The 22,127-nt window shown below is 48.7% G+C and overlaps 1 protein-coding gene across 1 annotated transcript in view; it reads right to left on the reverse strand.

Annotated features, from left to right (window-relative positions):
* Nucleotides 1-6,311: 6,311 nt before the first annotated feature.
* Nucleotides 6,312-22,127, reverse strand: part of OTUD7A (OTU deubiquitinase 7A) — a 373,949-nt gene continuing 358,133 nt past the window's right edge. The window contains exons 12-14 of the mRNA XM_045795350.2: nucleotides 14,422-14,536; nucleotides 14,156-14,240; nucleotides 6,312-11,863 (exon numbers count right to left, since the gene is read on the reverse strand). Of these exons, the coding sequence (XP_045651306.1) occupies nucleotides 10,421-11,863; nucleotides 14,156-14,240; nucleotides 14,422-14,536 (1,643 nt within the window). The 3' untranslated portion in view covers nucleotides 6,312-10,420. The remainder of the gene's footprint in view (nucleotides 11,864-14,155; nucleotides 14,241-14,421; nucleotides 14,537-22,127) is intronic.

Consider the following 22,127-nt stretch of genomic DNA (forward strand, 5'->3'; position numbering starts at 1 on the left):
TGGCTGGCTGATTACACCAGATCCCTTCCAGTATGGAGGGAAAGCAGCTTCCCTTCATTGGAATAAACGTATTCTGGATTCAGATTTGCCCTTTCTGCGATGCTTCTGCCAAAAATGACCATCTGTGGACTTAGTGAGTGCCTTGTTCACCTTTATGGTATGCCACAGGTTGCTTCTAAAGATTTTATTGTATTTATTTGAGAGAGAGAGAGAAAGTCAGTGTGAGTGGGGGGGGGGAAGGAGAAAAGGGGGATGGAGACAAAAGGGTAAAGAATATCAAGCAGACTCTGCACTGAGCGTGGAGCTGGATGCTGGGCTCAATCTCAGGCCACTGAGATCATGACCTGAGCAGAAACCAAGAGTCGGACACCTCACTGGCCGAGCCACCCGGCCACCACGGTGCTGCTTCTGATGAAGAATTTTGGTTTTACAGCAATAGGATCAAGTACATGGGATTCACCTACTACACATCCCACTGACCCAGAAGCAGCTGGCCTTCTAGCGCTATGGAACGGCCTACTGAAGATTCCGTTATGATGCCAGCAGGGACACAGCTCCCGGAAAGGTGGGAGTTCTATCTTACAGATGGAGTTTATGATTTGAATCAGCAACTGCCATCTGTGCTGTCTGTCCCGTGGCCAGAATACACAGTCTGGGAAAGAGGGGGTAGGTGTGAGAGTGACTCTTGCTAACATTGTGCATCATGACCAAGAACCTAGGTTTCCCTGCCCCAAACCCCAAGCTCTTCTGGTTCGTAGGTCTCAGTTACCAAGGAAGGAGTGCCTCAACCCAGGCTACATGGCAGCGTCCCCAAGCTGGAAGCTGCCACCTGGCCATTCTGGGGTTCTCAAACTACTGCATCAATGAGGACGAGGGAGTTACTGCACTGGCGGGGGGCGCGGACTTCATTATCAAGGAAAACTCGAGCTGCTGCTAGCCGGTGGGTGCCGGGGCGTTGATGTCTGAAATCCAGGGGCTCTTTGGGGTGCCTTTAATTATACCCCAAATACAAGTTAATGGTAAACTCAGCAGGACTGGTGAGGATTTGGACCCTTCAGAAATGAAAGTTGGGGTTATCCATGAGGTGAAGAATCCCAGCAAGCTGAGCTTCTGAGGGAGCACAAGTGGTCATGAAAAGGAGGTATGAATATCAGCCACGGTCCCATGGCCAGTTGCAGACAAGACGACTATGGCGAGAGGTGTATCTTCTTACTTTCTTCCATGCTCGGTGTGTGTATATACGTGTATGCAAACACACGCATGTGCATGTGTCCACATACATGCATGCACGTATCCATACATATGCGTGTGCCTAGACAGACACACATACGCCGAGGACTTGCTCTTCCCTTTTGCTTCCAGTTCCCGTCAGCCTTGTCCTGGCAACACTCCTTCATTGGCAGCTGCAGTTGGTTCCAATTTTGTTTCTCCCCCACAGGGAAGGCCCTGCAGAACCAGGCAGCCCCAGAGATAGCAGCCGCTCCTCCGGAATGGGAAGCCAGCCCTGTGGGGTTCCTCTTCTGGGCTCTGGAAGCAGTGGCACTGTCGGGCAGCCTTGTGTTGCAGAGGTCTGAGGCCAACTCTGTGGAGCCTACCCTCTTCCCCTCTTCCCTCCCAGCTTTGAACAACCCGGCCTCTCGGCCTTGCTCCTCGGCCCAGCCCCGAGCTGGGTGGCTTCCCACAGGTGCTCTCGCCATGTGACCTCTGCTCCCCTTTTGTGCATTTTGGTCTACCAATACCTGTTCATCCAGTTCCCCAATTTCTTTTTTCCTAGATGACACACGGACTGCTTGATTCAGTTGGGGACTTAGAGCTCCTGCTCTCGAATCCCTCATCTTAGGAATACTGGCCTGGCTTTCTGTCTCCTGGGGCAGGGCTCTTAGACCATCCAATACAGTGTTAGTGGGAGAATCTGGTTTTCCTGTGGGATTCTCTGGCTGTCCTGAGAGAACTAAGAACATCAGAGCCAGACATGGACGAGTTTTATTGGCCTTAATGCTGATCCCAGGAGTGTGTAGAGCCCATTGGCCCAGAGAGTCCCATAGACCAGCTGAGCATCTTTCCTTTCCTTCGGTCCATGCTAATTCACACTGCCCTGCTCCCACCCCAACCCCAGCCTCCCGCAAGTGAAATGAAGACTGTGTCAGATTCCATGAGGCCGAATGTGAGTCCATTTTCTCCCTCTGTGCTCCCTGCTGATGTCTTTGGCTTATGTTGCATTTCTGGCATATACAGGTTAAATATCCTGTTGATTTCGTTCAGATAGAAAGTGTCATGTTCATTTTTAAAAGGAGGGACATTTTTTCTCTTATACGATGAAACTGTGATAACTGGTTTACATCTCATCTGATTTAAAAAATACTGGTGTGAAGGGATGCCCGATAGAATCTTCTCCCTCTGGGCATAAAGCTTTTCCTAGATATTATTTTACCAGGAACACAGGAGCGAGCAAATAATTGGACCAACCAGTGCTTTATAAACATGTTAATTTTATTGAGTAGGCATGAAAGCTTCTCTCTGTGTCAAGTAATGGAGAAGCCGTGTCACACGGATTACAGAGCTATTTTTACTTGAAATAATCTTTCATAAAAGAAAGAAATGAAATACAGTTCTTCTATAAAAAGTGCAGTAGTCATTACTGGAAGTTTTCCAAAATGAAAGCAAGATTTACTACATATTGCAAAAATTGGTTTAGTGCTTTAATACTTAATAAAGTAACAACCCAACCACCAAAGACAGCTCTTATAACGGGTTCCTTCTCCAGGAATGGACCAGGTGGAAAAGAATATTCGCATTGAATTAAAATGAACACTCCCAGGTAGAAAAGGGCTCTGGTCAAAGTAACGGGATTTATGACCCGTTTTTGCTTCAGTGTTCTCTTCTGTCCACAGTAATCAAGTAAATTGGGGAAACAAAGCAACATATTTCATCCCAAAATGGGTCAAATGAACCAAAAAAAGAAAAAAAAGTAAGGGACAGAAACAGAGAAACAACATTCACTGACTCCCATAGGCCCAACGCATGTTTGAAGGAACGAAGCAGTTACACTTCAACAACCCTCGGTTAAAACAAGACCAACTTAATCAAAGAGGATGGTGAACAGGGTTCAAACTCCGCAGATGAGGCTGCGAGTACATTCAGGCCAGCCTCCCTGCACCTCTAATAGCTCCTCTGTTGATGTGACTGAGGACCCAGGCTTCCCTCCTGTGTTGAGTGGTGACTGGCTCTGTCAGAGGTGGAGTTTGCCTTTATACTGAGGCTCCAGGCCATGGCTGATCTCCAACCATGATCACGGTTGTGTTACTAGTTTTGGTCATAAATTAGTGGAGACAAGCTGCCCCACTCCCGCCTGCCAAATTGTAATTCCAAGTCAGGTGCTTGGATTCCATTCCATGCAAGCGGGAAGAATGTGTAGAAAGAACTTAGGCAGACCCCAGGGCACCTGCCACGGAGAAAGGTTTGAGTGGATCAAGGGGACAGCCCTGGGAACGCCCATGTTCTGAGTACTGGCAGGAGTGCGCCCCCCAGCTTGTTAGGGCAGCAATGAAAGGGATGTTGTTTATTTGGCAATTTAACCAAAGGGACACACACATGTGGGCCCACTTACTGTCTGCCGGGCAGGTGCGGAGGGAGTGTTATGAAGGGGACCTCACATCCCCACCATGAGGGACCCTAAAATATGGCACCCAGAGAAATGACAGCAAAAAACCATGGAAGGGGGTGAAAGAGAAGGACAAAGCCTTTTAACCAGGTTACAGTAGGACAGAGGTCCTATAAGAAGCTTATAACAGTATTTTGCCAACACCTTTTAGAGGAAAACACATTTGGCCAAAGGACCTGGAAGTAAACACCAAGGTTAGGTAGTTGTGAAAATCATCCTGCAGGGGTGGGCCGTTCAGAGGAGGAACTATCCCTCCCCTGCTCGTGAGTGAGGTCACCTGACTGCATTGAGGGCCTCCTGCTCTGGGGGGCCAGGGCCAAGGAGGCATGTGTTGTTTGGCTCTGTGGTGTCAAGGCTCTGTCCCTCCAGCACATGCCCACCAATGAGGAGGGGGAGACTCAGAGGGGCCTTGGTTCTCTGCCCCTGCTGCTTCCAGCTTCGTCAGTCCAGGTCCCCATGCCTGCCCCCGTTATTCTTCATGACAAGCTCCTCTTCCTCTGCAGGCCTGCTTTTGGTGACATGAGAATGGGTCCTTCTAGTGGTCAGATTGACTCCCTTCCTTGGGCTGGGCCATCGCTGCCACCTGAGGTTGGTATAGGAAGGAATGCCTGTCTCCCTCGAGATACTGTGGAGGAACAGTGTCCAAAGGGCTGATTATAAGGGGCTCCCTAGAATGGTTCAGGCCCACAACAACATCATGGAGGTCCATCAGTGTGCCTGTGAGATGCACCCTGTAGGAAACCTGTCCCTGCTGCAGCTTGTTCTGTAAACAGTGGAGTCTCATAGCTGTGGGGGAGGGTCACTGGGCAGGCCTTCACAGAGACATGAGGAAGCCTGCCACAGTCGGGTTGATGTGCTCACTGTCATATCTGGCATCATGGACTGCGGGCTGGAGAAGCAGCCATGCTACTTTATCAGCTAAAATTTTCCTCACCTGGGGACTATGGATTTGATAAATGTTGAAACTGGTATTATTAGGCTTAATAGTTATCAGATAACTGATTTCATTTCTCTTCTTCAACAAATATTTATCCAGTGCCTAATATGTGTCAGGCACTGTTGTAGGCACCAGGAATACAGCCGTGAGCAAAACATACAAAAATTCCTGCCCACATGGAGCTTACATTCTATGGGGGTTGGAGGAAGGACAGAAAGTGAATAATTCATATGTGCAGCACTCAAATGGCAATAAACACACAAACAATGCACAGGGAGGTGGCAGGGAGGGTGGGGTGTGCTGTTCTTTTCAATAAGTCAGGGAAGGCCTCCTTGAAAGTGACATTGTAGCAAAGACTGGCAGGTAGTGAAGGGTGAGGCAGGTGGCTTGGGGGGTGGGGAAGAACATTCCAGGTGCAAGGAGGAACAGCATGTGCAAAGGCTCTGAGGCAGGCCCATGTGGCTGAGACAGAGTAGCTAACAACAGAGGAGGAGAAGGTCAGAGAGGTAATGGAGTGGGAGTGGTCTTTGTAAGGACTCGAATGTTTCTTCATTGAAAGTCACCCTCCAATGTTTGTAGATACTATCAAACAGTATCTACAGTAAAACAGGTTTTACTAACTTGTCCTCCTTAACTTTAACGGGTTGCTTTGGTCTTGAGCAGATTTAGCCTATACCCTTAAAACCAACGGGTACTCTTCACCTTGTAAAGAACTGATTATATGTATGTGTGTATGTATGAATACACACACATACACACATGTATGTACTAAGAAGTTCTCTTGGGTGAATAAAAAAGCATAAGCCGTGGGCATCCTTCTATACATACACAATGGAGGCTGGCGGGACTCTTTTTTTTGCAAGACTCAAACAGTAAAAATGCACATTTCAACAGAAGACCTTGCAGAATTAATAGAAACGGTGACCTGGCTAGGACTGTTTGTCCCCGGGGTTATGTGTTAAGTCAGCCCCCTTGAGTAAAGCACACTCTTGCTGCAGGGCCTGCACGTGCCAGTTATTTCGGAGGACGCATGCAGGGCCTCTCCCTCTCTCTTCTCTGCTGGAGGTGGCGAGGTCCAAGAAGGGCTGCTTTTGGGCATGATGCTGACTATGTAACTGCTAACAGGCCATCTTGAAACTGCTTGGAGCCGTAGTGTCTATCTTCCAAAGCACTGCACCGTGGAAATGCTCCATGTAGCCCGGGGGGGGGAGGCTCCTCGGGGTGAGTGTGTGGGGGGTCCCCATCATGCATGCCCTGCAGGTCTTTCTAGGACCAGCTATTCTGGACCCACCCCCGTGTCACAGGCAGCACTGTCAGAAACACGCACTGTGCTCTGTGCTAGCAGAACCAGTATTGCAGAGTAGGCGTGGGGGCCGGGGGTGGCTGTGGATGAAAGGATGAAATTGAGCGCCCCCTTTCTGCCCTGGAGAGCCACACCAAAATGGGGCAGTGTGAGTAGAAAACAGTTTATCGTCAGGACTGAATGGAGGTGGTGCCCAGGGGTCTCCAGAGAGCCACCACTTTAAGGCTTTTTGGAAGAGGGTACCTTCTGTCTGGTGCCAGGAGGGCTAGCCACCTCCGGGCCTTTCCACGGTGTGTGTGCCCTCAGGTGGCAGCAGAACCAGATCTAGCCAGAGCAGAGGCCGCCTCAGCAGCCCACGGGGTGATGCCACAGCGGCTGAAGTCCGGCAAGGCAGGGCTCACTCAGCCATGGAAACACATTTTTGTCTTCTTTATTAGAAGCATTGAAAGAAAGAAAAGGAAAAAAAAAAAAAACTCAAAACACTGGAGGAACTTATTTTGTAAAGTCCACGCCATGATGAGGAGAAAGGAGTCAGATCATAAAGAAAGAAACCCCAAACGTGCAATGGATGCCTTCAGCTTTTACTCCGGGTCTTGCAAATAAACACGAAAGACTTGCAGAAATGGAACTTAACACACATGGGTTTGGCAGAGCATTTTTTTCCCTCTCACAAATTTATCCACCACCGATAAGTACAGCCCTTTTTCCCCCTTAACTAATGTGAAATATATTTTGCTAGGTTAAGTTTATTTTTGCAAAGTAGAGTGGTTTGCAAAATAAGCTTGCAGATGCTAAGGGAGGGGGTGAGAACCATGTGCACCGGGGGTGTGGAGAAACCTTTTATCTCGCGTCGCCAAATTCCTGATGGTAAGCTACTAGAACTAATGAATCATTTTGGAAAATATTAAATTTTTAAAGTTAACAGATCCAAACTTTTCAGAACTCCAGTTGAGCTACTCACTGGGTGGTAACAGGTAAGAAAAAGTCTGCAGTAACTTAGAGAGTCTATTCATTTAAGAGGAAAGGTGCAGTACCAAAATCCATGGACAGAACAAAAAAATCAAGCTTCCAATAAAAAAAAGACAAGACATTTACCTATTCCCACTTTCAGAGGGGATGTGAGCAAATAGCAAAAAGCACTTAAATCCAAGAGAACACAGTGTGGAGCCCCTTCCCACTTGCAGTTACCCTTCCAAGGGGACAACCCTGTGACAATATAAGGGCGCAAAATATTGCTCTGCGGCATATTCTGAAAATAATATAAAAATAATTTCTATGGTACAGTTTGAACCTGGCTTGTAAAATTGCAACGTAACATAGCATAAAATCTACACACAGAATACACTTAGAAACACCTTCCTTTAACAATACATTATTTTTTTAAAAATCATATACCCAGGTAGCACATGTGCGGGAAATGTGAAGTAAATTACTGAAACAACCTCCACCGGGGTTCGGAAGTATCTAGGATCCTTCTGGCAACTTGCTGTCACTTAGAGACATCTGACCTTCCCGGAAAGGGAAGGTTGGCCAGATCAGACTAGGCGGCCACTCACAGGCAGGGTCTGCCATGCACTCCGAGTCCAGGACGTGTGCTCAGGTGGGGCTCTCAGCCTTTCTGGAATTGGGACTGGCTTTCTTCCTTTTCTCCAGTGCCTACAATCCACTTAACCTTTCCTTGATCCACAAGGGGCCCCCAAGTCACAGAAGGATATTAGAGGACTTCTTGGCCCACATGCAAACAACACAGCATTCTAATAGTTACTCTTCAGCCTAACAAACTAATTTGGTTTGAGAGAACTCTGGCCAAGGACCAGGTCTAAAGAGTTTTTTTGAACAACAGGGAACATTCCTGGCACACTGGGCTAGTAAGTTTAGTATAACAGTAGTTTCTCTCAGTGTTTCAATACTGTTTAGAGGAAGGGATCCAGATCTCTCACAAAAGGAAACAGCTATTTGTAAACGATGTGCTCAAGTACCCACAGGGGCCCTGGCATGCTGAGTCACCTCGTGACCACATGAAGTTGGGGGCCTTCCACATGGCTGGAGAAGCCACCATGGTGGCCAATAGCTGGCTCTCAGGCTTTTATTCATGGCACATCTATCCGGTGGGGTGGGACGGAGAGGACTTTGAAATTCAACGAGATAGAACATGTCACCATTTTTTAAAAATAGTATCTACAGATTATACTGCCTGGTTTCGAAGGTTTTCCTCTGGTATTACAATGGGCCGTATTTATTCTCAGTTTGCCCCCCAATGCCCTACCTTCTTTTTTATTTTTTTTTAAACCTGGCATGAGAAAGATAAAATATTTGCATAGCCAGTTTTGGAAATTTCTGGTTGGCTGTTTTAACATTAAAAAATTAAAAAACAAACATAAAATTACTTTATGCCTTCTTGACTTCTTGTGCACATGAGTTTGGTTTCAGAATGAACAATTACGCATTTTCAAGGTTGGCTGTCTCAACCTTTTAAGAGTGAGGGACGGGGCAAGAGCCGTAGTGGGTGTCTACATGTGATGCAATACTTCCTGTGACCTCACAGCTTTGGATGGCAAAGCAGTTGCTCAGCATGACACAAAGATTCAGTCCAAAAAGCTGCCACAAACCCTCTCAATGAGAGATTTTTAAAAAACTTTTTTTTTTTTTGAGTAACAAAAGAAACCCCAGTAATATGAGGGACATGGATGTTACTAATTACCACACATTGAAAGTATTGTTTGGCATGAAAAGTAAAACTTCCAAAAAATTTCTTAAAGATTCTATTTAATAAATAATTTTAAGTAAGGAACCACTTATGCAAAACTTGAATAAATTACTGAAAACTCCACATGCTGTGGAATAATTAAAAACAAAAAGGAATTACTCACAGGAGATACTCAAATTACTATAATTCTTCAAACAAGTAAAAAAAATTCCCTCTTTTTTTTTGATTAATTTTTATTTTTTTGCTGCTCTTTATGTCAGAGGGAAAAGCATCCTTTCTGGAGAAGGAGAAGCTGGCTCCATTGAAGAGATGGTCTACCTCCTGCATTTTCTGAGGATACACGCACAGCAAAACTGGGCGCTATCTCCTCTCTTAGGATTATTAGAAGCTATTCTAAGGCTCTCGCAGGTTTTAAAGTATTCTTTTGCTAGTGAAGATTTTACCCATCTCATCCGTATTTCTTGGAAACAAGATCTCTCCTTAGTGAGGCAGATTTAACTCCTCAGTGTCCTTGGCCAAGAACGGTAATCTCCAGAGGTAATCTTGGAAGGAAGAGGCTGCATATTGCTGCTCAAAACAGGGTAGCTAAGGACACATTTTTTTTTCCTCAAGAAACGTAGGAGGCACCAAAAAAGGGACCGCTCAGGGATGGGGCTGCCCCCTCAATGTGTTATGGAGCCACAGGCAGGGTTACCCTGCCCTGCAGAGGGGACCCCAACGGGAGTGGAGCCCCTTTACCTGGCTGAACCCAGACAGATGCAGGTGGAGGTGGGGATGGGCTTCCTTCCCGGCTTCCTTCAGCCTCTTCCCTTTGTAAAGAGGCACAGGCCGGGTTTCACAGCAGCCTAGTGTGGGGGCTTACACAGTGACCAAAGGGTCAATTCCTCGCCTTTCTCCTGGGGCACCGATGGTCACTTCCTAGGGGCCCTCCGCTGATAGTTCATTGTGGAAGTGTCTTCAAAGGAAAAATGTGAGCAGGCTGTCATCTTTGCTCATACACGGGCAAATTCCAAATAATGAGTTCGGAACCTTGCTTTTTGGACCCAAGGTGTCTTTGGAAAGCTCCTGTCACCTGAGCTGCCCGCACCGGGAGCGATCACTACACCTCACCGTGCCCTGCGAGGTAGGTTGTCCGGTGCCCATCCTAGGACGCCTGCGGCTTTGATGGCAGTGTGAATGTTGCTCGAGCGGGGGAGGGGGGCGTGGGAGGAGGTTTTGCTTATGAGATGGAGCTGTGTATTCCTAAAGGGCCAAGCGACCACCAGAGCGCATCAGCGGGCGGCACAGTGCCTCCTGTCCTCCCGGGACTCGGGAGGGGAAGCAGGTGCAAGCCCGCAGCACAGCCGCCGCCATCTCGGACTGCGGGTTTGCTTCTAAACCCTGGGGGGTACCGACCGCACACGTGTGACCACTACGTGGAAGAGGTCAGTCGCTGGGTTGGGGGAGGGCGGGAAAAAAAGGCAAAAAAAAAAAAAATGTAAAACACTCCCTTCTAAAAACAAAGGGCTGCAAATTTCTTTATTTCTCTTATTGAAGAACAAAAATACTCTTGCAATGGCTATTGAGTTTCCACAGGTACGAGGCAGATGCTAGCTAGCACACCCACTTCCAACAGTATGACTTGTTTCCTATCCGTCTACTACCTGAGTGGCGTCAGTGTAGGTTCAGGCACCATTAGGAACGTTTGACCAAACACGTACACAGCACTGACAGAGGAGTCGCCGGCCTTCCGGTTGACCAGGGCATGTAAAAAAGACACCGACAGAATGGAAAAGAAATCCTTTATGGTAAAAGCTGGCGCGCGCGCCGCCCTCAGGGCCGGGCCCCGCGCGCCTCGCGCCGCCGCCGCAGCTCCTCGCGGTAGCAGTACGAGCAGTAGTGCTCGGTCTCGGCGCGCCCGTAGAACGCGCAGTTCTCGCGCTGGCAGCGCCGCTGCGCTAGCCCCGGGCCGCCGCGGCCGCACTCACCGTTCGAGCGGGCGGCCGGCGCGTCGGCGTCGGCGAACTCCAGGCCGTCGCGCGCGGCGCCGAAGCCGTTGGTGTAGGTCTGCGACTTGTGCTCGGCGGTGCCGGCCGCCCCCGCCCCGCCGGGTAGGGCGCCGGGTACGGCGCGCGCCAGCGACTCGACCGTGTTGACGGTGCGCAGGGCGGCGGCGCGCGCCGGGCTGTAGCTCTGCGACGACAGCGAGCGGTTCTGCTGCGGATACGTGGCGCACGGCCGCAGCGCGCCCACGGCCGGCGCGCACGCGTCGTCCCGCGCGCCCGCAGCCTGCACGTGGATGACGCTCTGGCGCGCTGGTGCCGGTGGGCTGCGGCCGGGGAGCGGTCCGCTGGCGCCCGCGCGCCGCGCGCTCCCACCGCCGCCCCCGCCGGGCCCCGGGGAGGCCGCACCGCCCGCCACCGCCGCCCGCGCCGCCCGCGTGCCCGCCGCCGGCCCGGGGCTCGGGCGCTCCTTGAGCTTGAGCACCAGCTGCGTGGGCGGCCCGGCCGGCGGGCCCGGCGAGGCGCGCTCGGGGCCCGGCGCACCCTCGGTCTCTGGCCTGCGAGGCGGCCGCTTGGCCGTGGAGGCGGCGGCGGCGGCGTCGCGGCGCCGCTGCTCCTGCTCGGCGCTGAAGCGCTCCTGCGCGCTGGTCAGGTAGTAGCCTATCATCTCCTCGTGGAACTGGTGCCGGTGGCTGGTGAGCAGCAGACCGGCGAAGATGAACTTGCGCTCGCCCTGCATGGCGGCGCGCAGGATGTTGAGGCTCAGCTTCACGTCCGTGCTGTACTTCCAGGCGTCGCCCCGCGGCCCGCCGCCCTTTTCGGCCGGCGACGCCCCGGCCGCCTTGTCCGTGGGCGACGGCGTGGTCTTCTCCGACGGCGACGTGCTCGCCGACGCGCCGGACTCCTCCTTGCTGCCCTTGCGCGACTTGGTCTTCTTATCCTTGCCGCGCTCGGGTGCGTCGCCGTTCTTGCCATTGGCGGAGTTAGCGCGGCCCATCTTGCCGTGCACCAGGCCGCCCAGGCCGCCCATGTTTTTCTTTAGCTTGATGCCCAGCGTCTTGCTGAAGCTGCCCAGCTTGTTGGCCACGGAGTCCGCGCGGGTCTTGTCCTTCTCCTTGCGCTGCTTCTCCTTCTCCTTGTCCTTGCCGTTCTTGCCATTATTGCTGTTGGAATTGCTGCACACGGAGTCCCGGTCCGAGTCCAGGGAGTCGGCCAGGGACTGCACGTCCTCCCCCACGGAGGCTGTTGGGGATTCCGGCTGTGCCAGAGGGGCCTGCAGGGGGAGAGGGAGGTCAGGGAAGGAAGGAGGTTAGAGATGAGCCGTCCCCACGTGGGACCAACAAAGGTCCAGGATGCCTTTTTGGTGAGCTCAGGTTGCTGGAGGCCTGGAACCCCGAGGCGGGTAGTTTGGGCAAGATGCGGATACCCACCTGGCTCTGAGATTTTTAGAATTACAGAATTCTGAGAATTTTAGAATTACCATGCCCGGACTCTGCCCTTATAGCTCTGGCTAGGCTGTTCTATGACCACACACAGGTCCAGGCCGGCCTCTGTAGAGCGAGAGGCCTTCTGGTAAGGATCACACTTCATCTGCATCTGTAGGTGACTCTCCTACAAAGGTGTCTCACCTGTTCATTCCAGCAGGGGATAGACCTCTTGCCCTCACGTTGGAACAAATATGCCCTTAGTTCCAGGGATGACCATTTTACTCTAGGGGTTCCTTTCTCAGACTGGCAATGTGCGGTGTTAAACTGAGGATTCTGAAACAGGACCTGGGCTTAGCAGGAAAGATGTTACCATTCCCAGAAAAGGTCTCCTAGGTGTGGGGAGGGAGCATCTCTGTTAACACCTTGGACAAGGCACACTGTCAGCCAGTAAGGAGGGCAAGGCCAGTGTGGACACCTGATCAGGACCATGGGGTAGGTGGAGAGCCTGAGAAAGGAGATGAGTGGAACCTACTGCTGCCTTGTGGAGGTTCCTTCTTGAGGGAGGAGAATTCCGACAACATCACTGGGTGAATGCCAGGGACCTCATCCCAGAAGCAAAGTGGCGGGAACTGGTGCTCACCCCTAAATGGGCTTTTCCTGGCCTCTAGGGGAAGAGCCTGGGAGAAGGCCCCATTGTTCTGTCATTTTATTTTTGTCCCCTCCCTCCCCAAGCAGGTCCAGGAGAGGGGTCCAAGAGACCTCCTGCAGCCAAGTCCCCAGAAGCAAGCAGGAGCCAGCCCTCACCATCTCCCAGGCTGAAGTTCCTTCTTTCTTCTTCCCACCCTGTCCTGGGTCTGGAAGGAGGCAGGGGTCTCAAAATGGTTTGTCAGTGACACAGAAGGGCAGAAGCTCAGGGGTTTGGACCAGGAAAGGGGGTTGTGCTGGTGCTGGCAGTACCAATTGATGGGAGCCCTGTGAGTAAGGAGCCCTGGCTCATATGTCCTTGGGCTGGAAGCCCCGTGGCCAGGCCCTTAATCTGACACCATGGCTTGGGGGGGGGCCCTGCTCATTGCAGTGCAGAGCTGTGTCCCAGCCCAAGAGCCTCCTGATTCTAGATCTAGAGCCTCTGCCTTCACACCGTACGTGTGTATTAGGAAAGAACACCCCCAGCACACTGGCATCATCCAGGCAGTTGACAGGTCACTGTGGAGGTTAAGAGGCAGGACTCTGGAATCAGGCTGCCACCTTGTGTACTCAGTAAAATGGGCTATCAGTACCTGCCTCCAGGAGCCCTATGAAAATTAAATACAGGTAAAGGCTGATGTATGAAAACATCCAAACGTTGCCTCGCATAGTCACTACTGACTGTGCCAGGCACCATCCTACTGCCTTCCTGGGGTCACTCCTTTAATACTGCTTATGAGCCCCAGGTCGTGGCCAAGTCTACTGATTTCTGAGGTGTTTTTTTTTTTTTAAACCCCTTTCACTGAGGGTTCACTACTGAGATAACAAAAACATCAATCAGACACTTAAAGTAAATACTTAGCATCGGGAAGCAGGGACAGAACAGACTCTCCCTGGAGGAGGGGCCGTGTGGGGGCGGGCAGCTCCTCTCCCCACTGCCCTCCCAGAGGACCAAGAAGGAGAAGGAGGGGGCGCTGAGAAATCGCGCTCCCGGTTCCCTGACTTTTCCAAGGACCCACACACAGTTTATAATTAATTCTGCTCCGCTGCAGCACATCGTGTTCCGATCTCAGCAGAGATAGTTTTGTGTTGTGACTTGCCTACGGTTTGTTTTCTGAGTGGGTGTGTTTATTCCTCTCCTTCTGGAGAAAATAAAGGGACCAAAAAAAAAAAAAAACCCACCAAAAAAAAAACACCCACCAAACCCCAATAAACTCCCCAACAACCATCCCCTAGCCGGAGCGCGCGCCTACATACAGCACGCAAACACGCGTGCACACACGCACCAGCTAAACCCGAGCCACTTCACGCCCGAGCCAGGGTGGGCGGCCAGGCGGGCGCTGGGCAGCCCAGAATCCGGCCAGGTTTGGAGGCTGCGCCCCCGCCCGCGCCGACGGCGAGTGAGCGGCCAGGACCCAACCAGCTGGTCGGGGCCGGGCGCACGCCAGGCTCACCCGGGTCTCGGAGGGGATCCGGATCCACGTCACATTCATGTAGCTGTGCAGAAGGTTCAGCTTGGCTTCTAGCGACAGGATCAGGCTGGTGAAAGAAAAACACCGGGTGAAACGCGCCCCAGCGGGCCGGCGCTCGCCCGCACGCACCCCGCCCGCAGGCACGCCAGCTGTCCCAGGAGGAGCAAGGGCGGCCCAGCCCACGCCGAGAAACCAGGCGACAGCAGCCCTTTAGGGCGTTGGGGGAGGGGCGCGGGGGAGGGGCTCACTGGGCCAGCCGGGCGTTATCGTTGTCGTCTTTCCCCCACTCCCAGTCCTTCCCGGGGTCCACTGCAAAGTGCAGAGGCAGCAGCTTGTGCTCCGAATCCGTCAGGGGGATCACGGCTGGAACAGAAGAGAGAGACGCGGTGCCAGGTGGCCCACGGGCGGGCCGAGGGGCTCTAGGCCCCAGCAACCCCCAGGGAGGCCAGGAAAGGGAGTTCCAAGGCCAGGTGTCTCCTTAATTAAGGGAACCGAACAGAGACGAACACAGACCATCTGTGCCAGCAGGAGCGTTAAGACCACAGGTGTCAAAACCACTACCGATAGTTTAAAATACTTCATATTAATTGTGGACGTTGAAGAGCAGTTGGAGACATCACCTGGATTCTAAAGATCTGGGTCTGTCAGCAGGCAGGTACCGCGGTTGGGCCGCAGACAAAAAAAAGCTATAGCTGTTTCTGTTATTTCTGAGGAAGGACCCAAGCCGCTTGGTCACCTCGCAGTGTACAAATCAGACAAGTAAGGCCGTCTGCTCATCTGCTCATTTGTGAACTCTTTCAATCCTTCTGTATCAGTTCGGGGAGCGGGATGCGTGGGAGCTCCCCCAGGGAGCTCACAGGTAACACCCCCTCATAATCTCAGGTGGTGATAAGTACCCTGAAAAGTGAGCAGCGGACTCGGTAGCGATGGCAAGCCTTTCTCGGGCGGGTCGGGGAGGCTTCTGAGGAAGTAACGTGTAGGCGGAAACTGCGGCGGAAGAGACTGGCCCTCACCCAGCCATCCATTCATCACAAACGCTCCTGAGGGGAACGCCCACCTGGGGGAAGTCTTGGCCCATCCCAGAAAGGCTGGGGCGGAGTGGGGCGTTCATAGGGTTGCCTGGATCTGCTAGGAGCTTCTGAGCCGCTGTGGGACCCAGCGCCCAGTGAGAACAAGAGAACAGCTTGAACAGCTTGCCGCTCCCCAGGGTTTACCCTACCTCCGCCTCCTCACTCTCTGCCCCTCCCCTCCCCTCCCCTCTTCCCCGCCTTGGTGGCCATGAGCCTGGTGTCCTTTCCCATGATTCATGGCAAGGGTGTCACAGCAAGAACAAAAAGGCAAATGAGTAAATAAAATATATGACTGAATACCAGTAATAGTTGACTTTCTAATAAAAAATTGCAAACACTGACTCACTGCTGCTCTCCAGTGTCGCTAAAGAGAAAATATGAGCACAAATAATCCTCCACTCCCATATAAAGGAAACACTGCTTTGCTGGGGGAGGGGGGTTCTGTTTAAAGTGGCTGGGGACTGGCAGTACTGTGATCTGGTTTGGTTGGTCAAGGGCGGCTTGGTCTGCCCCAGGCACAGGCCACTGGGTTCTGCCTTGACATGGCCATGACACACAGGCTGCCCCTCCCAGGGCTGAGCTACAGGGTAGTCACACTCAGGGAGGGCCCCATGGCTGGTTCAGGAACTGCCTCCCTTGGGCCATGCCCAGAAGCCCGTCCCACAGTTCCACGACTCAACACAAAGGCAGAGAGAGAGTTGGCCTGGCTTCCCAGCCACTGGGAAGGGGCGGGGATGGCAGTAGACCCCTCTGTAGACCCTTGCTAGGGCAGCATAGCTCCCTGGAGGGCTTGATAAAGGCACTGATCAGGCCCCCATGCAGATGGCCAAGCCAGAGTGTCCAGGAAAAGAAGCCAAGGACTATGTTTTAATTAAGCATCCTCTGTGGTATTTAAAATCATGCAAATTTGGAAAATATTGTCCTATAGCAATAATCTGTTTGAAATAGTTACTGTGGGTACAACTTGGGCAATTTGGGTCTGGCTGTCCACTCCCTTCCCAGGGGAGTGGTGCTGTTGGGAGGGGCTGCCCAGCCATGGCTACATTTCCCCGCCCCTGGCACTTAGGAGGGAACAGGCACCTAGTTGCACCCATGGCATGAAAGCAGAAGCACTGTGGGAAGTGCTGGGCAGTGTGGTTAGGTGTGGGCGGCCTCCCCACACCCCTCCCCATCCTCCTGCCTGCTGAAAATGGTGGTGCTGTAAGATGGCAGGGGTAAGCTTCTGACTCCCCCACTTGGGGAAGATCTGCTTGCCAATCAGGAACACCTGTTTTAGACTTTATGTGCATGAGAACCAAACTTCCCTCACTATGATTTTGGTTCATTTGTTTCAGATAAACCAATTAAAGTAGTACAGATTCACATGCCTCTCAGACTCAACTCCCTACCACAGGGCTCCTGGGAATTTTTATCCTCAATGGTTGGAACGGAACTGACTCCCTGGGCTGCCCCCTGCTGAGCAGAAGGTTTGACTCACCTGAAATTGCTAGAGCCTGACCACCTAGCAGAGTCTTGGCAGCCTCTAAGCATGAATGTTAGTGGGATGAGGGCCAGGTACTCAGAGAAGTTCTAGGGACATGCCTGCTTGCAACAAAAGGCATCTTCTCTGCAGAGGGTACAGCTGTGGCATGTGGGTGAGGGCAGGGCCAGAGGGACCGAGAGCCCAACCGGTAGCTGCACAGGCCAGGAAGGCCTTGAGAACAGGCCCTCCCTGCAAGCATTAGCTGCTTTGGATGCCTCTGCCTCCCACTTTACACATTCACTTTTCCCAATTGGAAACCTGGCCTCATCCTGTGAGATAGGCAGTGATGTGATGGCTTGCCCTCTGGTGGCAATGTCTGGAACAGCAAATGGTTTTCAAAATAAGCCAGCGAATTCTTTTTTTCCTTGAAAAGGATCTTCTATCTTCTCACCTGAAAACATACAGACACCATCTCAAACCAGCCTGGCCATATTTTCAGTACTTATTTTCCAAAAATGAACGGACACTTCTGGTTTCTGTTTCCAGGAGAGCATGGTGCTACTACCATTACAACAACAAGAAGCTAGACAAACTGCAGATACACAATTTTCCTTTAACCCATTAGAGAGCAGGAGTCACAGGGCAACCAGCTAATTCCAAATCTAAGGACAAATGGGGGCATACAGGCAAAAATGGACATGACTTTCACGGCGGCAGATTCAGCTGGACTGCAGTAAAAAGAATTCAGCTGAAATTGTTAATAAATCGGTAAAGGAAGAATGTAGCCCAGTGAAAGAATATTTAGAACCCTGGGGGCTACAGATAAAAGGGAAATTCATTGTACCTGTAGACCTCTTTCCATGGGACCCAACCTGGTGCTCACAAAAGAGTGGCAAGAATTCTGAGAAAGTGTCTTTCACAGATCTTTCTCCCCATCTATACTAAAGAACAAAAGCTTAAGTTAGGAGGGCAGGGCAAGAGACACTGTTGGCCTTAGGGCACTGGGGTCTTTCCTCAGTAAAGCTTGGGGTGGGAGGAGGAAATAAGGAAAAAAAAAACCCCTCTTCTTCCCTGGGGGAGGGGCAGGAACATGTGCTGAGCCCAAAATAAAGCTGGGAGAGGTCACTCCCTTTCCAAGATCCAGGGACACAATACCTACCTAAGCCAGAAGCTTAGTTAGACTAACAAGCATCACCCTCTGGCTCCCACTTCCACACCCAGGCTAACAAGCTGCAAGTAACAGCAGTTTAGTGCTAGAAGAGGGACAAGAGTTTAAAGAAAGGGTGCAGCAGACAGTGAGAAAAACCTTCCGGCAAAACACAAGATATCACTAGTGAAATTTGAAAGCTGAGTGCACTGAGGATAACCAAAGCAGCAATGAAACCAAAACCTACCTCAAGTCCTGACTAGACTGATATAAACCCCATTCTGAAGACCTAGCAAAAGGTAAGGCACCCTTAGTTCCAGGAATCAAAATGATGTACCTCAGTCTTTACTGTCCTACTCAAGATGTCTGGCTTTCAACAGAAAACTGCTGGCATAAGAAAAGACAAGAAACAAAACAAAGCAAAACAAAACCCAACATGTTGACAGGAGACAAAGCATTTGACAGAACAAAACTCAGATATAACACAGGTATTGAAACTCTCAGACATAGAATTTAGAACAATTGATAAATAAGTTGAATACTCTAATAGAAAAGGGGGATACCATGCAAGACTTGATGATTAATTTCTCTCCAGCAGAGAGAAGAAATTTACAAGAAAGGATCAAATGGAAATGCTAGAAATGAAAAAAAAAATCAGTAAGAGAGATGAAGAATGACTTCAAGGGGGCTGATCAGTACACTTTACACAACTGAGAAAAGCATCTGTGAACATCAAGATGGGTCAACAGAAATTACCCAAGTTGAAACAGAAAAGATGAATTGGGTGGGGGGGATGCACAATAGAACACCCAAGAGCTGTGGGGCAATACTAGATAGCCTAAGATCTGTGTAAGTATAATACCAGAAGGAAGAGAGAGCACAAGACAAGGGATATTTAAAGAAATAATGGCTGACAAACATTTCCACTGTGAATGACAAATACCACCACAGATCCAAAAAGCTAAGAAAAAACCAAGCAGGAAAACAATACCACCACCACCACCAAAAATATCCCCATACTTAGCATATTTAAACTGCTGAAAACCAAAGACAAAATCGTAAAGGCAGCAAGAGGAAAAAGACACGTTACATACAGAGAAACATAGATAAGAAACAGAGCAGACTTTTCATGATAAATCAAGTAAGTGAGAAGACAATAGAGTGACATCTTTAAAATGCTGAAACAAAAAACTGCTAATCCATAATTCTATACCCAGAAAAATATCTCTGAAACATGAAGGAGACATACTTTCTCAAACAAAAATGAAAAAAAAAAATTAATTGCCTACAGAACTGTGCTAGAAAAAAATGTATATATATTGCAGTAGGAAATATTAAAGGAAATTGGAAATTGTTTAAGGGGAAGGAATATATTACCAATAGAAACTTGGATTTTACATAACAACATGAAAAGTAGTAGAAATGGAATAAGTGAATTTGAAAATAAAATTAATTTTTCTTCCTTTTAGTTGTTCTAAGAGACTAAGGTAAAGAAAGCAACAGTGTATTATTAAAAGTAAAAGACTTCAGGGGCGCCTGGGTGGCTCAGTGGTTAAACATCTGCCTTCGGCTCAGGTCATGATCCCAGGGTCCTGGGATCAAGCCCTGCATTGGGCTCCCTGCTCAGCAGGAATCCTGCTTCTCCCTCTCCCACTCCCCCTGCTTGTGTTCCCTCTCTTGCTATATCTCTCTCTGTCAAATAAATAAAATCTTAAAAAAAGAAAAGTAAAACACTTCACTGATAGTAATGGCACAAAGGATGGGAGGGAGGGATTGGGAATAAACTGTCGTAAGATCCTTACACAACCCATGAAGTAGAATACTACCTGAAAATAGAATCCAATTAATTAAAGATGTTTATTGCAAACTCTAGGGAAATCACTAATAATGAAAAATAGAGGCATAGTAAGTCAATAGTGGAGATAAAATGGAGCCACGAAGAAACTCATTTAATCCAAAACTCACTTATCCAACCATATGATTAATACCATTAAATGTAAATGGTCGAAAAATACCAATTAAAAAGCAAAATTGTCAGAATGGATAGAAAAAGCAATACTCAATTCTACTACTACAAGAAATTCATTTTAAATATAAAGACACAAAAACTAATGATGTACTATATATTGGCTAATTGAATTTAAATAAAAAACAAAAAAAAAAAACCCACAAAAAAACAAAAAAAAAAAAAGGAAAAAATAAAGACACAGATAGGTTAAAAGATATTCACTAAGTATCAAAAAGCTAGAGTGACTAACTTAATGTCAGACAAAGTAGACTCCAGAACCAGGACTGTTACCAAAGATACAGAAAAACATTATGTAATGATATAGGCGCAGTTCTCCAAGAAAACATCACAGTCCTACATGTGTGCATGCTCTTAATGACAGAGTGTCACAGTACTAAAAGCAAATACTAACAAAAATGAAAGGAGAAACAGACAAATCCATTATGGTTGGAGACCTCATCATTTTTCTCTTAGTATTTGACAGAATAAGTAGATAGAATATCAGCAAGGATGCAGAAGACCTGAACATTATCAGAGAACTTGAATGAATTGACATTTATAGAATGCAACAGGAGCAGAACACATTATTTTCAAGGATACATGAAATATTCACCAAGGTATAACATATTCTTAGCCTACCTTAGCAAATTTAAAAGAATAGCCATAATAGAAAGTTTGTTCTCAGACCATTACTAAATAAAACTATAAACATATAACAGAAGATATTTGGAGACTCTCCAACTATTTGGAATTTAAACAACATGCTTCTAAACAATCCATAGGTCAAAGAGGAAGTCTCAAGAGAAATTAAAAAAATAGTTTGAACACAATGAAATGGAAATACAATATATCAAAATTTGTCTGATGTAACTGATCAGTGCTTAGGGGAAAATTTATGGCACTAAAATGCATATATTAGATAAGAAGAAAAGCTCCAAGTTTGTAATACAAATTTCTGCCTTAAGAAGGTAAAAAAAAAAAGCAAATTAAATTCAAAGGCAGGGAGGAGGGAAATAAGAAAGATTAGAAACTAAATGAAACTAAAAAGAGAAATAGTAGACAAATCAGTGAAATCAAAAGCGGTTTCTTGGAAAAGATACATAAAAAAACAACAGATTATCCAAATTCGTATTTTAAGAAGTTAGGATAAATGGTGAACTAGGCTTTTAAATGATCTTAAGCTGCTAATACTTCTGCTAGTCAATACATGTTTATTATATCTTAAGAGCACATTTTGGAATATTGAACTTTTCATTGTTAGATGTTTGTAGATTTAAATGCAGTTGTAAGAAATAATGCAGAGATCCTGTCTACCCATCCTGCAGGTGTTCCCAATGCTAACATCTTGTGTAACTGGACTACAGTACCACAGCCAGGATATAGGCCTTGGTACACTCTATTGAGTGTATTCAGATTGTATAAATTTTCCATGCATTCATCTGTGTGCGTGTGTGTGTATTTGGTTCTACTCAATTTTATCACACGTGTAGATTTGTGTAATCCCCTCAGTCAAGATACAGAATGGCTACATCACTACAAGGGTCCCTTTTCTACCCTTTTATGAATACACCCACTTCTTTTCAGCACTTCATTCCTGTCCCTAATCCCTGTCCACCACTGTGATGGATTATTTTATATGTCAACTTGACTGGGCTAATGGACGCCCAGAAAGCTAGTAAAACATATTTAGGGTATTTCTAGAGGGGATTAGGATTTGAAATGGTAGGCTGAGAAAAGAAGATCACCCTCCCCAGTGTGAACAGGCATCATCCAATCCATTCAGGACTCGGATAGAACAAAAAGTAGAGGGAGGAATTTGCTGTCTTTTCTTGAGCTGGGAGGTCCCGCTTCTCCTGCCCTTAGACATTGGTGCTACTGGTTCTTGGGCCTTCACACTCATGGGAAATTATACCACTGGCCCCCACTTCTTGAGCCTTTGGACTCAGAGCTGAATTATACCACTGGCTTTCCTGGGTCTCCAGCTTGCAGATGGCAGGCAGATGGTGAGACTTCTTGGCCTCCAGAATTGTGTGAGCCAATTCCTAAAATAAATCTCCTCTTATATATATCTGTATATATCCTACTGGTTCTGTTTCTCTGGAGATCCATGACTAACAGAACCACTCATCTGTTCTCCATCTTTATAGTTTGGCCATTTCAAGGACGCTACATAACTGGAATCATACAGTATGTAATCTTTTGGGATTACTCTTTTTATTCACCATAATTCCTTTGAGATCTACCCACGTCATTGCATATATCATACT

The sequence above is a fragment of the Ursus americanus genome, chromosome 28 (assembly GCF_024610735.1).
Source record: "Ursus americanus isolate L20-20 chromosome 28, mUrsAme1.1.p, whole genome shotgun sequence".
Taxonomy (NCBI): domain Eukaryota; kingdom Metazoa; phylum Chordata; class Mammalia; order Carnivora; family Ursidae; genus Ursus; species Ursus americanus.